Consider the following 13,514-nt stretch of genomic DNA (forward strand, 5'->3'; position numbering starts at 1 on the left):
AGTCACTTCTGGTTTTTCCTGCAAAACAACTTGACTCATTTGGACTCTGTTCGAGCTGCTGTATTATTTATTTCTCATCTAACCACCTGCTAGTTACGCGTGAGTCTCTCATGTCTTAAAAGAATGAAGTAGCCAGGTGTAGGCTCAACGCGGTGCGGACTCCACGCTCACCCTCCCTTCTGCCTCCCCCAGGTCTCCTCCAGCCGTGGATGCCTTTGACATTATGACCGCAGAGGATTCCACCGCAGCCATGAGCAGCGACTCGGCCGCCGCGGCCTCGGCCAAGGTGCCGGAGGGCGTGGCCGGCGCGCCCAACGAGGCGGCGCTGCTGGCGCTGATGGAGCGCACGGGCTACAGCATGGTGCAGGAGAACGGGCAGCGCAAGTACGGCGGCCCGCCGCCCGGCTGGGAGGGTCCGCACCCGCAGCGCGGCTGCGAGGTCTTCGTGGGCAAGATCCCGCGCGACGTGTACGAGGATGAGCTGGTGCCCGTGTTCGAGGCGGTGGGCCGCATCTACGAGCTGCGCCTCATGATGGACTTCGACGGCAAGAACCGCGGCTACGCCTTTGTCATGTACTGCCACAAGAGCGAGGCCAAGCGCGCCGTGCGCGAGCTCAACAACTACGAGATCCGCCCGGGCCGCCTGCTCGGCGTGTGCTGCAGCGTGGACAACTGCCGCCTCTTCATCGGCGGCATCCCCAAGATGAAGAAGCGCGAGGAGATCCTGGAGGAGATCGCCAAGGTCACCGAGGGCGTGCTGGACGTGATCGTCTACGCCAGCGCGGCCGACAAGATGAAGAACCGCGGCTTCGCCTTTGTCGAGTACGAGAGCCACCGTGCCGCTGCCATGGCGCGCCGCAAGCTCATGCCCGGCCGCATCCAGCTGTGGGGCCACCAGATCGCCGTGGACTGGGCCGAGCCCGAGATCGACGTGGACGAGGACGTGATGGAGACCGTGAAGATCCTCTACGTGCGCAACCTCATGATCGAGACCACGGAGGACACCATCAAGAAGAGCTTTGGCCAGTTCAACCCGGGCTGCGTGGAGCGCGTCAAGAAGATCCGCGACTACGCCTTCGTGCACTTTGTCAGCCGCGAGGACGCCGTGCACGCCATGAACAACCTCAACGGCACCGAGCTGGAGGGCTCGTGCCTCGAGGTGACGCTGGCCAAGCCCGTGGACAAGGAGCAGTACTCCCGCTACCAGAAGGCGGCCAAGGGCGGCGGCGCGGCCGAGGCGGCGGTGCAGCAGCCCAGCTACGTGTACTCTTGTGACCCCTATACGCTCGCCTACTACGGCTACCCCTACAACGCGCTCATCGGGCCCAACAGAGACTACTTTGTGAAAGGTTAGTGGGGGCTGGTCTGCAGGGGAGGCCCCCGAGAGCCGCGCGGCCCGGGCAGCGTCAGGGGTGTTGGGGCTGTGATTTGCTGAGCTGGTAGATGGGCTCCTCCCCCCACTTCCCCACCCTCCTTTGGGGGTCGGTTCGGGGGTCTGTTCTTCACCGGCACTTTCGGGCGTTCGCTTCCATAGCATTGAGGGAAATACAGGTCGTTCCTGCACATGGGGTGAGCGGTGAAATCACGGGGGCATGCAAGCGTTTCCTGCATATTGTCTCTGCAGGGCCTACCCAGTTTGGGGCTAGTCTGCCAGTCTCTGGGTACTTAGGTTAAAGCCCCCTTGTGGAATTAAATCTTCAGGATGTTGGGGAGTAGGAAGCAGGATGTTGTTGGCGTGGTGATGGTGGTGAACTTACTGGCTAGGGTGTCATGAAACCAGGCATTACACCGGGAAACCAATACGTAGGTTCTGCGTCCTGCTGTCATGAGATTAACTGGCCCTGTGACTTTCATCAGTCTCTTTAACCTCCTTCCGCCAGTTTTCTCACGCATAAAATGAGGAAGGTGCACCAGCAGATCCCCTTCCAGATGGAACTTTCTTACAGCCCTTGAAGGTGGTTCTTCATTGCAGTTGCACTCGCAGTCCTGGGAACTCACCATGCCAGTTCCTCTCTTGCGTTAAGCAGACGTACTCAGGGTAGGAACCTGGGCTGGAATAGAATGTTGGAAGCATCTTACCAGCTCACTGAAGAGCACCTACACACCACCTGCAACTTAGACTCAGGGCAAACACCTGAACACCAAGAAGCTTGAGTAAGATCTGCGTCTTGCACAGTCACTGTCGGATGCTCATCATGTTTTGTGTTGTTATTATAAGCAGGCAGCATAAGAGGCCGGGGTCGAGGTGCGGCTGGCAACAGAGCCCCAGGGCCCAGGGGTTCCTACCTCGGGGGATACTCAGCCGGCCGTGGTATATATAGCCGATATCATGAAGGGAAAGGAAAGCAGCAAGAAAAAGGATATGAACTTGTACCGAATTTGGAAATCTCTGCCGTCAATCCAGTTGCCATTAAACCTGGTACAGGTCAGTATAAACCAGAGATAGAATGCATCCATTCAGCCGAAACCCCAGCGCTCTCTCTGAAGCGACCCCAAGGTTTTCTCAGGCTCTTTCATTGACACTTGCCTTCCTCTTCTCACAGACAGCCAGAGGTGAGGCAAAGACTATGGCCTCCTGAGTCCTCTTCTCTAGAGCTTAAGGGGATGGTCTAGCCCTGATCATGTTCAAGTCGAACTTCCCAGTAGTGGGTTTTTCAAGTGGGTGTCACCAGTTGTTAGGCTCTTTCTCCATCTGTGACCAAGTAGGCAGAGTTGGAGTGGTGGGGGAGAGGCAGAGGAAGACAACAGAAGACTGGGGGGGGGGGTCTTCTGTATCTTCTGCCAGCTCAAACTATCTTCTCCCTCCTTGAGCAGTCAGCGGCCAGAGGGTATAGCTGATCGCCGGTTCCGAGAGTTGGTGGAAAGGGTAGAAAATTCCCTTTCGGGAGCATGAAACACAAGTGTCCCTTGTCATGGTCTTAGAACAAACCAGAACACCTGGGAACAAGACAGCAATGAAAGTTTTTGCAGCTGCTCACTTCCTGGATTCTGATTTCGAGCACTTCTCTCTCTCCCTTTCGCTGGATCAGTAGATTGGGGGAAGGGACACTCAAGTAATTCAAGCCAGAAACCTTGAACTTTGCTTTCAACTCCAGGCCCCACAGACCAGTTTGCCAGTATTAATAGTGCCCATTGGTCACCTAACACGAGGCAGGTCTTTCTGATCCTAACTTGCGAGGAACTCCGTCAAGAGAGCGTCAGTGCACCAGCTCCCTATTAGCACACATCACACAGGCATCCAAACACAGGGAAAATCCATTCGTGGACAATCACAGCAGTCCTCCTCCAGCCCTCTTCCTGCTTCCAGGGAGGGTAGATTGACGAGCTCTTGGAGAGAATCTTCCCCTTGAAGCTCAGCTGCTCTGTTTTTCTTCTGGTTGAGGATTGTACACTCCTTCCCCTAGCTAAAAGATTCAAGGAATCTGGGTTTGGGGCATAGGTTTGCATTGCCACGTAGGGCTTAAAAAGCATTTTCCCAGTAGAGCTTCCTTTTGATAATCCAGTGAGATATATATATATATAATCATTTATTATTTATTTATTTTGCTTTTTGCCTGTGAAAAAATGTTGCAAATTCTCAGTCAAGTGACTCCTTACATTGGATTTCTTTATAAATGCCGTTGACACTGTAAGCAGTGTTAAACTGATCGTGTATTTCTCTGTAATGCCATAAAACAGAGCCTGGATATGGGAGTTGTCACTTCTGCTTGTTAGAAAAGGGACTCCTGTTGGCAAGTTGCAGTAGTTTAAGATTTAACTAGACAAAAGAACTCTTAAACCATCTTTAAGTGTATAGTCGTGTCCTGGGGCCTGACATAGAAATTCCTGTGGGCTGACAGCCAAAACAGTCTAGAGTTACTCAGTACAACCCCAGTGTAGCTGAAACTCCTGATCACCTCAGGTCCCCATCCCCTTGGCCTCAATTTCTCATTCATCCAGAAAATTAGAACTTCTGGTGAAGTATCTGGCCACAAGACCGTATGATTGCAAAGGCAGGTGAAGGATTTGGTTAAGGTTTTAGGTCCATCTTCTGAAAGGCCATCCCATTGTTTAGCCTGCAGTCATTTGTCTCTTCACCTCGTATCAAGCCTGCTTGTATTAGAGTAAATACACCTACACTTGTAGAAAAAACACAGATGAAAGCCCACTGTGTATACACTTTATATTCTTGCTTACCTTCAACACGCGCACACATACCACAGACTCACAGACTCCTCCAAAACCAGGGCTAGAATTTTGTCCTTGTTACCTCTGTCATATGTTGGCATTCATTAACTGCTGTCTGTTTGAGCTCCTGGTTAAAACAGAATCCCTTGGACTTACTCACAGAAGCACATCTTTGAGCTGGCAGGACCCATCCTAAAACCAGCCACTCTGCTGCTTCTCTACTATGAGTGGACATTAGAAAATGAGGGAATTTGCCATTTTTTATTAAGTATTTTTCCTTGAATCAGTAATGCTGAAATCTGAAACACAGAGTGGGGAAGTCGTGCACAGACCTCTGAGTTCCCAGAAGGAAACCCTCACCAGCACCTGCTTCTTAAAACCTGAAAGCGAAAGGGTGACGGGTCTGGTAATGGGCCAGGTGAATGATGGGGGCCGGCCTGCTCACTCTCGCTCGCACCTGGTGGGCCTTGAGCCTCTGATCTCACTTCTCACCGTGAGCCTCCCCTCTCAGTCAGAAGGCCCTTTCCTGGGGTGCCTGGGTGGCTCAGTCAGTTAAGCATCTGCCTTCAGCTGGGGACATGATCCCAGAGTCCTGTGATCGAGCCCCACATCGGGCTCCTTGCTCAGTAGAGAGCCTGCTTCTCCCTCTCCCTCTGCTGCTCCCCTGCTTATGCACACTCTCTCTTTCTCTCTCTCTGTCAAATAAATAAAATCTTTAAAAAAAAAAAAAAAGGCCCTTTCCTGTGCTGCAGGACATCAAGAGAGGATTCAAGATGAGATTTCTCCTTAGAAGCAGTAGGAAAAACGTTGGTGCAGACACCTAAACTCTAGACATCTTCCCGTAAGCATCTGTTGGGAGACTCCATCCGTACCCATGTGGTTCTTTTTGTAGGAGGAACAGGGAGCAGGACGTCCCTGCCAGCTCCCCTCTCTCCCTCCTGGGTAGAGCCTTGTTGCCCAGACTGAGGGAGCACTAGTTAGCAGGGGAGGCCCATGACCGCCACACTTGGCTTTGAAAAATAGCAGGAAAGCGACGGATCTTCCTCGGGGACTTTCAAGCGTGTACGTTTCCCTGTCCCTTCTCTTGCAGTGGCCATCCCTGCCATCGGGGCCCAGTATTCCATGTTTCAGGCAGCACCAGCCCCTAAAATGATCGAAGACGGCAAAATCCACACAATGGAGCACATGATCAGCCCCATCGCCGTGCAGCCAGACCCCGCCAGCGCCGCCGCTGCCGCCGCCGCCGCCGCCGCCGCCGTCATTCCTGCCGTGTCCACGCCTCCACCTTTCCAGGTAGAGCCCTTGCTGGGGTCCTCGACATCTGTTGGGGGGGGGGGGCTCCCTTTATCATGGATTCCTCCCTCCCGCTCAGCAGGAGAATTAGCTGTGTGCCTAGCTCTCTGATGAAGCATGGGATGGGGCGACCGAAAAAATGGGTCCTATAAATCATGCCAGGACAGACGAGTTTAAAATAATAATTGTACTACCCTAATGTCATCACTGTATTAAAGATGGTAAGTGATATGCAAAAATGACACATGTAATTCTTCACAGTGTCACGATATTGTACATACGATTTTTTTTTATGACGCTGGATAATTTTTAACTCACGTTCTTACTGTTAAGGGGCAGATTCCCAAAGTCCAGGCAGATAGCTCACATTTTCACATTCCAAATTGCAGCTCAAGGAAGTTTTTGTTTTTGTTTTTTTTAAAGCTCTCTCTGTCAGGGCACCTGGGTGTCTCAGTCGGTTAAGCTTCTGACTCTTGATTTTCGTCTCAGGGTCGTGAGATTGGGCCCCACATCAGGCTCTGTGCTCCGAGCAGCGCCTGCTTGAGATTCTCTGTCTCCCTCCGCTCCTCCCTACCCTGAGCACGTGCTCGCTCGCTCTCTCTGTCTCTGTCTCTCAAATAAATAAATCTTAAAAAAAATAATAAAGTCCTCTCTCTCCCCCCCACCTGTGCATGAGTATTTCAACATGTATATCCATATACAGGTCTGTAAGAGTGTGCGTGGAGAGAGAACTCTGTAGAGATACAGGTATATGAAACTTCACAAAATCTGCCCTTAATCCTCTCCTCCAAGTAGACCCAGCTGTTCCCATTCCTTTTCATCCGGTCCAATCTTACTGTTCCAGCCTCTTCTATAGTTTCTCTTCTGAATGGTGTCTTCAGTCTCGTGGCTTCTGTAGAATCTTTCCCATCCACCCTAGCCTTGGAAATCCTGTGTCCTGTGTTTCTCATCACCCACATTATAACTGGGCATATGATTGCTAATATGTTCCATCTCCCCAGCTCATGAAGTTCCTCTAGACTGAGAGTTACATCTTACATTTCCTTGTTATCTTCAGTGCATAGCACGTAGAGAATACCTGTAGATGATATGTCATTCATCCGAACAAAACAAAACAAAAAATCGTGTTAAAGCTACTTTTTGTGAGGCAGTGAATCTCAAAAACCTTTCCAGTCAACAAGTACAGATACTCAGGCTGGGGGTCCCTTCCCTAACTGGATAAGAATTATCCAGGGAGTATGTTTACAAAACAGATTCTTAGACTCAGACCCCAGAAGATTCCCATTGGGCAGAACTCGGGTGAGGTTCTAGAATCCATGTTTTGTATCGGCTCCTCAGTAATGCTGAAATAGAGCCAGACTTGTGAGCCACCTCACGGCAGTGCTGTCGCTTTGGCCCTCTCTGTGCCCAGTCTTGACTGTGCTATTCAGAGGGGGTTATGCCGGTTGAAGTGTATTCATCTGTGAGTGTGTCATCAAGTATTCCTTCTGTCTGGACTTCCTAAAGCCAGGACGAGGGATAGGTTGTAAATGACTCACACTATGAAATGGCAACTGAGCATAGCTACTACTGTGGACTGACTGTAAGTATCTACAGTAACCTCCAGACAACACTGAGTGGAATTTGGGTAATAATCTCAAATTTCTCTTTACTAAGAAACTCGTGAACTTTTGTCCTTGGTGCGTAGTGTCCCAAATTCCAGTTCTCGTATTCATTTCTCTAGACCACAGGCTCTTTTCAGTCTTTTGTCAGTCTCCCCTCAATGTTGCCACCAGGGTCTCTGTTCAGAGTCTTTGCTTATGAATTTGTTCAGTAGACAGTCATTATCAGTTGATCCTGATGGAGATTTTCCCCCCTCCTTCTCAACATATCCTGCAGAATGCCTGGAGCTACTTACTTTTGAACTCAGGAATGACTTCTTTGAGTGTGTGTGGCCTTGGTGCTTACCCGCCATCTTGGTACTCTGCATGCTTCCTCTGAGTTCTTTGACCTTGGGCTCTCTGAATGTTCGGCTCTCTGCCCCCACCCCTATATTGTCTGCCAAACTGCAGCAGAGGAAGGAGCATTTAAGCACTACTGATTGGTGAATAGAACACTTTTCCGAGTGGAGCCACACTAGAAATCCATTCTCAGCATTACTTCCAGAACCTTCCTGTGGAAACCTTCAGTCATACTCCTCTGTCTTGCACGTACTCAGGGATGTTCCTGCTTAGCTATTTTATAGCCTCAATTTCATAAAGCCTTTATAAGTAATTTAAGAAAATGTTTACTGGCATAGACTTTTTAAAAAATTTATTTTTCAAAGTGTTCTCAGTCTTCACAAATCTATGGTATAAGTAGAGCAGGGATAGCCATTCCCCTTGATGAGGTCTTTTCCTTTCTTCCCTCCTCCCCCATCTCCCCATGCTCAACCCTTCCAAGCCCAGGTATTGAGCTGGACCATAGCACATGGAAAGGTTTCTCTCGAATGCCCCCTTCCCTGCAGTTTCATCCCCTTGTGCATTTGTCGCTAAATAATATATGTCCACGCATTTGGAAAAGATTGTGTCTCGCTGTAAGCCACCGTTTCCCAGTTGTGAAGTTTCTCTCTGGCCAATGAGATATTCGTTGCTTTAGTGTTGGAGGAGACAAGATAATACAAGGCTAAAAGTGCAGGCTCCAAAGTCACCCATTCCATTGCTTAAAAGCTGTGTCACCTTGTGCAAGTCAGTTAACACATCCAGACCTCTCTGTATAATCATAGTACAAGTGTCATTGGTGATTGTGATGATTCTGTAACATCATACAAATAAGGCACTTAGAATAGTGCCTAGCAGACCACAGTCCCTCAGTTGTTATTATCATTTAGTATAATTATTATTTTGGTTACAGTGGAAAAAATGGCTCTTAGATGGTGACTTTCTTTGAATGTCATTTTGTGACTCTCATTTGCAAATTTTGTAAAGGAATGATAACTAATTCCCTTATGAAAATCCAGGAAGAAACCATTTTTAAAAATCGAATTCTCCATGTCCCATATCCTGAATTGTTTATTTTGAAGATGCGTGAAGATCTAGAGGCCACAGCGGCCTGTGCTGCAGGGCATTCTGAGGAACAGAAGGAGCACTAGGTATTCTGTTCAGCGTGTGTTTTATTTTACCACAAATCCCCTCTCCATAAAGCATCTCCCAGAACTGGCTCCAGAGCAAACCCTTTGGGAAATACTGAACCACAAGCTTCACTCTTTACACCTGTTTGCTCAGAAAACATAGCATGTTAGGCTTTCAAGTAGAGAAGAGCGAGTAGCAGGGACTGTGATGAGCTCGAGGTGGCGTCTGCAGTGAGCTTGCCTGTCCCTACTTCCTTCTCCTGTGGAAGCTCCTCCCTACCCTTCAAGACCCCGCTCAAATGTCTCTACTTTCAAGATGCTTTCTCCAGCTTCCCAAGTGAGTTGGTTCCTTTTCTAAGCCTCTACAACCATCTGTACTGTTGACCCTTGAACAACCCAAGGGTTGTGCCAACCCCCTATGCAGTTATAAATCCACATATAACTTTTGACTCCACCAAAACTTTACTAACAGCCTACTGTTGACCAGAAGGCTTACTGATAACATAAACAGTCAATGAAACATACTCTGTATGTTGTATGTATTACATATTGTATTCTTACAGTAAAGTAATCTAAAGAAAAGAAAATGGTTAAGAAAATCATAAGGAAGAGAAAATACATACATAATACTGTGCTGAACTTAGTGGAAAGAATCCGCATGAAAGTGGACCCACTCAGATCAAACCCGTGTTGTTCAAGGGTCAACTGTATATATCGCGGGTGTCGTATCTTAGGCGGGAGATGGTCGAAATCACCCATCACACTTGCTGAAGTATATGGTCACAGGGTTTTTAGGTCACAGCTTAAAAAGCTGCCCCGACGGAGATCGATCCAGTGGGTTCCATAACATTGTCACAGTCTGTCTTCCTCTCCTATTTTTGAAGCACCATGTTCCTTCAGTTAAGGAAGAGTTGAGGCGACAGCTGGCATGTATTTGAGGGACAATTTTTTTAATTACAGTGAGATCAACTGAGCAAAGGGTAGATTCTCAACTCCCTTTCCTAGAATGCTCTGGGGATATACCGCTGGAAAGGAATGACAAGGTAGAAGATCCCAGAGTGTTTAAACTCCCTTAGCTTGGCAGGTCTGGCGCTTTGACCAGGTGAACTCCAAGGAGCCTTGAGGACGCCACTCCGGCTTCCCTTAATGGCCCTTACCGCCTTCCCTTACAACAGTGACTGATTGTACCCGTCCGCCTCCCCGCCCCGAGAACGAAAACCTTGGCTTTCACCTCTTCCTGCCCCCACCTCGGCCCCCCAGGAACGGGAAGATGAGTGGGGTTGACTGCGCGGGAGAGGCCCGCGGGCGCGCTCAGTAAGGAGCCTTCTGTCTCCCCGCAGGGCCGCCCGATGACTCCGGTGTACACGGTGGCTCCGAACGTTCAGAGAATTCCCACTGCCGGCATCTACGGGGCCAGTTACGTGCCGTTCGCCGCTCCGGCCACCGCCACGCTCGCCACACTACAGAAGAACGCGGCCGCCGTGTACGGAGGCTACGCGGGCTACATACCTCAGGCCTTCCCCGCCGCTGCTATCCAGGTGCCCATCCACGACGTCTACCAGACGTACTGACGCTGGCCACCGGGGTGGCCGCCGACCACGAACTGCCCCCGAGGGAACACTTGACTATTTATGAAGAAAGAACGTGCGGGATTCGCACACTCGTGCGACCTGAAAGTGAAGAATGTTATCCAGTATCATCCTGAAAGATTTTATATTCATGAAGTTTTCACTCGTTTTTTTTTTTTTGTGGTTTTTTTTTTTTTTAAAGACTGTTTTCAACTTAGCAGCCTGTGTTCATACATTTCTAAGAGACTTGCAATGGTTCCTGCCTTAATACCATCTCTCAAAAATTTGTACTCCATAGTATATTTGTATAGAGGTTTTTGTTTTTGTATTTTTAAGGATATATTTTCAGTATGAAGGTTATTTTCTTAACTTCTGCACTCCAGAGATTTCTATTTTGTAGTACCTTCGATAATATATCAACTATATATTGAAAAGCACACTTGAGCAGCTAGGGAACTATTTTGAAAAATATATTCAATATTTAAAGATACAAAACCATAGTGCTTTAAAATACTACATAAAATGTTATTTTAAAAGTTATACTGGAAAGTGCAATTTTAGAGTGAGTAAAATCTCTATTTCAGTTGGCATTAAGGGTTGATGGTGTTACCATGTGTTATCTATGACGGTTCTTTTTTTTTTTTTTTTTTTAAAGGAAGGAAACACTCAATCTCTCCTTAAGCCCACGTTGAAAAGACTTGTCACACTTCTAAATCCAAACACTGAAAAGCTCTCACCTGCCACCATTACCCTGTTTCCCTGTTTCTTCTCCATGTATCTTGCCCTCCCCATCCCCCTACTCATTCCTTCCCTCCTAGCCCCAGCCCCACCCCTGAGTTTGGCAAGTCTAGGGCAAATGAATTACTCTGATAGAACATTGGTGGCTTTTATACTTCTTCCTGGGTTTTTGTGGGGGTTTTTTGTGTTGTGGGGTTTTTTTGGTCTTGGTTGGGGAAGTATTTTCAATAGCTAAATATGCATAAGCACAAATTTTAATAGTTTCCATAAGATATCTTTGCATAGCTATTTAATGTCTTATATAAAACCTTAGTTCCTTTTCTAATGCTTTTATTTTATTCATTTTTGAAGTATGAGTTTGTAGAGACAGTGAATGTTTTTGTCGACAAGACCCTCAGAGACTCTTGTCGTAGAAAGTTATGCTTCTATCTTCCTTATGTTTCAATGCAAAATATCCGTGGTTGTCAGGGGTGTTGGAAATACTATGTTTATTGAGCAGGGCTTTTCTCCATTGCTGTGCACGTGGTGGGGGTGAGCTGACTTGGGGCGTGCACATCCAGGAGGAGGAGGAGAGACCTGTAGAAGTTAAAAGATAGCTTGTAAATAGGTTTTTAGTTGTTTTCTGTGGCGTAAGTTCATGGTATATAGTTTAATGCAGAGTAAAACCATTTTATTTCAATGTTATTAAAAAGTTTTGTTTATTATTAGGAAGTAAATGTATTGTTGCAGTGTTGTGCCTGTCTCAAGGCTTTTGTTTAGCAGAGTGAATGTAAAATACAGTAAAATGTTAAGATTGTCATCTGCTTTATGAAATACATCAACATGGAACTTTTTTTTTAAAGGCTCCATCAAGGACTTGAGGTGTGCAATAGGTAGCAAGGACACAGTTGTGTGTTTATGTCACATTAGAGATCTAGAAAATCTTTCCACTCACTGAATTTTTGCTAATGGCTGAATTCTTATTTATGGATTAATGATAGGATCACGCCTTTAGCAAATACTTTAGTTTTGTTTTAAATTTTAAATTAAGAGAGTCCCAAATGCCTTTTCCCTCCCCCTCATCTTAGGGTGGGATGAATTTTTTATATATAAGCAATATTTATTTAACTATTCTATAAAATTATTGAGTGCCTACAAAGGCCTTTAAACATGTCTAATGTTTCTTTCCATCGTTCTTAAATGACATAAAATAATCGTGCAATGTTCCTGATGATGTACCCAGCAAGCTGCCTCCAGACTTGAATCTGGTGGAATGAGTAATCCAACAAAATGCAGTTTGGATCAGATCCTCGTCCCTTGACTTTGTGTGAAAGGACTCCTTCCAGTGAAGGGCTGTCGCAGAGGTTAACCGGATAAGACTCTGACCCAGCGGTCTTACTGTATTTTACATATGCCTGTAAATTATTTGCAAAAAAAAAAAAAAAAAAAAAAAAAAAAAAAAAAGTAATGAAAAGAAAAAGATAGATGTGTTAACATGGCAACTACCAGACTACCTTAAAAACAGATGTTGCTGAGCCTCTTCTCTATAGTCTGTCTCTTTCTGTTTCAAAACCATTTCACATACACTACTGAGATAAGTTTATAACTTGAAATGTGAACTTTTTTTTTTTTAGGGTTAAGAACAAACTATATAAATGTTAAAAAAAAAAAAAGCTTTAGTGTTCTCTGTTTTCAAACATGCTAGAAGTTTAGTTATCTTTAGTTGCTTTGTATTTGAAAAGCTTTTAAATTTATTTAGGTCTTCATTTACAATACATTCTTAGGATGTATGTAGTAAATAAAGCTTTCTGTAAAGCAGTTTCCAGACCTTATTTTAAATTGTGTTTTCTTTATACTGATTTTTTTTCCTAACAAAATAAGAGAAACCCTTACAATGTGGAAGGAAGCAACTAGTTCAGTATTTTCAGCCAGAAAAACCAGCAAGTTACTGTCATATTTTGGCTTGGAATTACATTGAAGATGGGTTATATAGTAAAAACTGTGAATTATCAGTATCATCAGACTCGAGGTTAGGTGGTTGAAAGTTAAGCGCCCAAATTCTGCTCAACATCCGGACTGGAGTGGAATGTGGCTAAGCCTGTCTCTGCTGTCAGGAAGTCTGTGATCCCAAGAGCGCCACACTCAGACCTCTAAATGGAGGCAGTTGATGTGACATTTTGTTTGGTGATCTCGGGAAAGTGCTGGGTGACCTGAAGGTCCATCATTGCATTCAGAAACCAAAGCCTTGTGTTCCTCGTTTTCACAGTGCACAGCAAGGTTAGCAGGACACTTCCTTCCCTCTTCTCTAGAGAGCATCACTACCTTCAGACAATGTCCATTAGCTAAGCCAATCAGGTGATTGAAGGGCAGGTGATGGGTAGTCACTGGAATTAATTCTAAAAAACTTGCCCCACATGGCTTTACCATTGACAAAAAATTTTACCTTTTAGTCTTGAGCAGTCTGGGTTACGGCCTTCCTTCTCACATTTCTTGGAATAGTAACTTCTTCCTCTTAAAAAGATAAAGCCCTTTTTTAGAGGCAGGAGGGGCCAGCAAACTTCCCAAGATGACAGATCATTAGGCAATATTTTCAAGGGCAACAAGATCTGCTGATTTCTTTTTGTTCTAGGAGGAGAGTACAGATGCCCTTCAAATTGCAGAATCACAGAGTTTGAAATCTC

At 46.4% G+C, this 13,514-nt stretch overlaps 1 protein-coding gene across 2 annotated transcripts; it reads left to right on the forward strand.

Moving 5' to 3' along the window:
- Window positions 1-107: 107 nt before the first annotated feature.
- Window positions 108-12,651, forward strand: LOC121099754 (RNA-binding protein 47). Of its 2 annotated transcripts, none has more exons than XM_040625432.1 (4): window positions 108-1,349; window positions 2,219-2,425; window positions 5,258-5,460; window positions 9,889-12,651. In XM_040625432.1, exons 1-4 carry the CDS (start codon window positions 224-226, stop codon window positions 10,117-10,119), a joined length of 1,767 nt encoding a protein of 588 aa, XP_040481366.1. In that variant the 5' UTR covers window positions 108-223; the 3' UTR covers window positions 10,120-12,651. The 2 variants fall into 2 exon arrangements, with proteins under 2 accessions (XP_040481366.1, XP_040481367.1); XM_040625433.1 differs by having other exon boundaries at window positions 2,222-2,425.
- The last annotated feature ends 863 nt before the right edge of the window (window positions 12,652-13,514 follow it).

The sequence above is a fragment of the Ursus maritimus genome, unplaced genomic scaffold (assembly GCF_017311325.1).
Source record: "Ursus maritimus isolate PB19 unplaced genomic scaffold, ASM1731132v1 scaffold_8, whole genome shotgun sequence".
Taxonomy (NCBI): Eukaryota; Metazoa; Chordata; class Mammalia; order Carnivora; family Ursidae; genus Ursus; species Ursus maritimus.

Bases quoted from the DNA above. Each gene is read 5' to 3' on its own strand.
- LOC121099754 (XM_040625432.1), top strand. From the start codon at position 224: ATGACCGCAGAGGATTCCACCGCAGCCATGAGCAGCGACTCGGCCGCC. The intron at 1,350-2,218 runs GTTAGTGGGGGC...TGTTATTATAAG, and splicing joins CAGAGACTACTTTGTGAAAG to CAGGCAGCATAAGAGGCCGG. The intron at 2,426-5,257 runs GTCAGTATAAAC...CTTCTCTTGCAG, and splicing joins TGCCATTAAACCTGGTACAG to TGGCCATCCCTGCCATCGGG.